Source organism: Prunus dulcis, unplaced genomic scaffold, assembly GCF_902201215.1.
Source record: "Prunus dulcis unplaced genomic scaffold, ALMONDv2, whole genome shotgun sequence".
Classification (NCBI taxonomy): Eukaryota; Viridiplantae; Streptophyta; class Magnoliopsida; order Rosales; family Rosaceae; genus Prunus; species Prunus dulcis.
The window spans coordinates 1-1945 of record NW_023010434.1 but is presented as its reverse complement, the minus strand read 5'-3'; the positions used below and the strand labels follow the sequence as shown (position 1 = coordinate 1945).

At 35.6% G+C, this 1945-nt stretch overlaps 1 protein-coding gene across 1 annotated transcript; it reads left to right on the top strand.

The window, feature by feature from the left end:
- Positions 1-842: 842 nt before the first annotated feature.
- Positions 843-1920, top strand: LOC117613613 (histone H1B-like; the record flags this gene model as incomplete). Its single annotated transcript, XM_034342211.1, has 2 exons — positions 843-968; positions 1027-1920. Coding segments are annotated over exons 1-2 (1020 nt in total), but the record flags the coding sequence as incomplete, so codon positions are not given.
- Positions 1921-1945: the final 25 nt, after the last annotated feature.

Below are 1945 nucleotides of genomic sequence, written 5' to 3'. Positions count from 1 at the left end.
CACAAAATTTATATTCTTTTTCATTAAACCAGTAATGGGTAGCAATTACTTTTTAGTTTCTGAATATGAAGCTCCTTTTTTTTTTTTCCCTTTTTTTTTAAATTTTAATTTGAGAAGGAAATTTATAATTCAGAGTAAAGAACCACATTTGAATTAAAGATTTGAGAATTGAGTTTTGTACATTTTTTTATATATTTTATTTCTATTTAACTAAGACTTTTCTTTTTAACTTTTAATGCAGGAACAAAGAGGGGGAGAAGGAAGAGGAGTGGAAACAGAGAAAGACCCATGTCATGTTTGTTTTCTTTTGTTTATATATTTTTTTTATTTGAATATGTGATGAAATTTCTCTGCATATAACTCGTTAGGATATTGCTAGAGCACAAATAATTTATACACTTTGAACCGAATGCAAATTTATTTTATATAGACCTTTTAATGATTGAATGATCTTGGATATGATTGTTTGTCACTACATTGGTATTTTGTGGTCTACAAGCTTATAAGAACAAACAGTTATTCATTGTTGATACATTCATAAGTTGATGCAGAGGAACTGATGTTAAATCTAATGATTATCTTTTCCGTTTTGGAGGATTATTATTGTTAACCAATATGAATAAGGATGGAAAAAAAAAACACCATATATACGAAATAGCCGATTTTTCGTTGCTCATCTGTTGGTGATCAGGACCTGCTTATGTTTAATGGTTGACTGTATTGCAACCCTTTATTTTGAGTTGGCATGAGTTTTGGCTTACAAATTTTGGTCCTGCTCTTATTATAAATAGTTTCAACATAATAAACAGGGAGAAATTATAAACAAGCTTGCTAATGCTCTAATGAAGAAACTCACAAGCTTAGACCCCTCGAAGACCCTCACACCGGATCACATGAATGGTGTCAAACAAGGCCTTTCTGTATTCTACCCTGTGTTTCGCTCACCTGATCATCCCACCTATGCTGTGGTACCACACTCTTTTGCCTTACTAATGCTTCTTCAGTAAGACTTTTATATTTGGGCAGATGATACAGAGGGCAATTGCTGAGTTGAATGAGGAAGGGGGGTCGACTCGAGAAGCAATATCAAAATTTATTAGAGAGCAGTTTGACTGTTTGCCATTGGCTCATGAAAGTTTCTTGAGTCATCACTTGAAGAAACTTAGCGAGAGCGGAGAAATTCTGAGTGCTTCAAATAATTGTTATATGCTTCGGGCTGAAGATAATGATTATGTTTCTCGAAGGGAGCGAGTGCAGAAAAAAAAGACTAGTGGGCTGGGTAGGGGAAGAAGAACAAGAAATGGAATTGAGCATAAAAAACTGGCAGAAGAACAAGTTGAAGTAACTGAATATAGAGAACGGAGGCAGCAAAGTCAGGAGCCAGAGGTGATAGTTGATCAAAATGGATGCTCAGAGCAACAAAATGAACAACAAGATGAAGCGAATAGAGAAGTTGCAATGGCTGTGGCAAAACAGAATTATAAAGTGACTAAGGTGATTGACGATCACAGTGGACCTCCTGAGGAACAGCAAGACGAAGTGAATGGGCAAAAAACTGAAAAACGAATGCAAGAAGTTGCTGTGATTGTTGAAAAGCAGCACAATTCAGAAGAGAAATATAAAGCAACTGAAGAACAAGTTGAACTGATTGAACAGAGACAACATGGGCAGAATTGTCTTGAACCGAATCAAGGGCAAGATGAACTGATTGGACACCAAAGTCAAACTGAAATGCAAGAAGTTGTAATGATTGTTGGAAAGCAGAATAATGCAAAAGAGAAATATAAAGTGGCTGAAGAACAAGTTGAAATGACTGAACAGAGATTACATGGGCAGCAAAGTCAAGAACTGAGTCTACACGAACAGCATAGTAGGCTGATTGACGGTGAAAGGGGATCTCCTGATAAACAGCATGATGAAGTGAATGGACAACAAAGTAAAAATC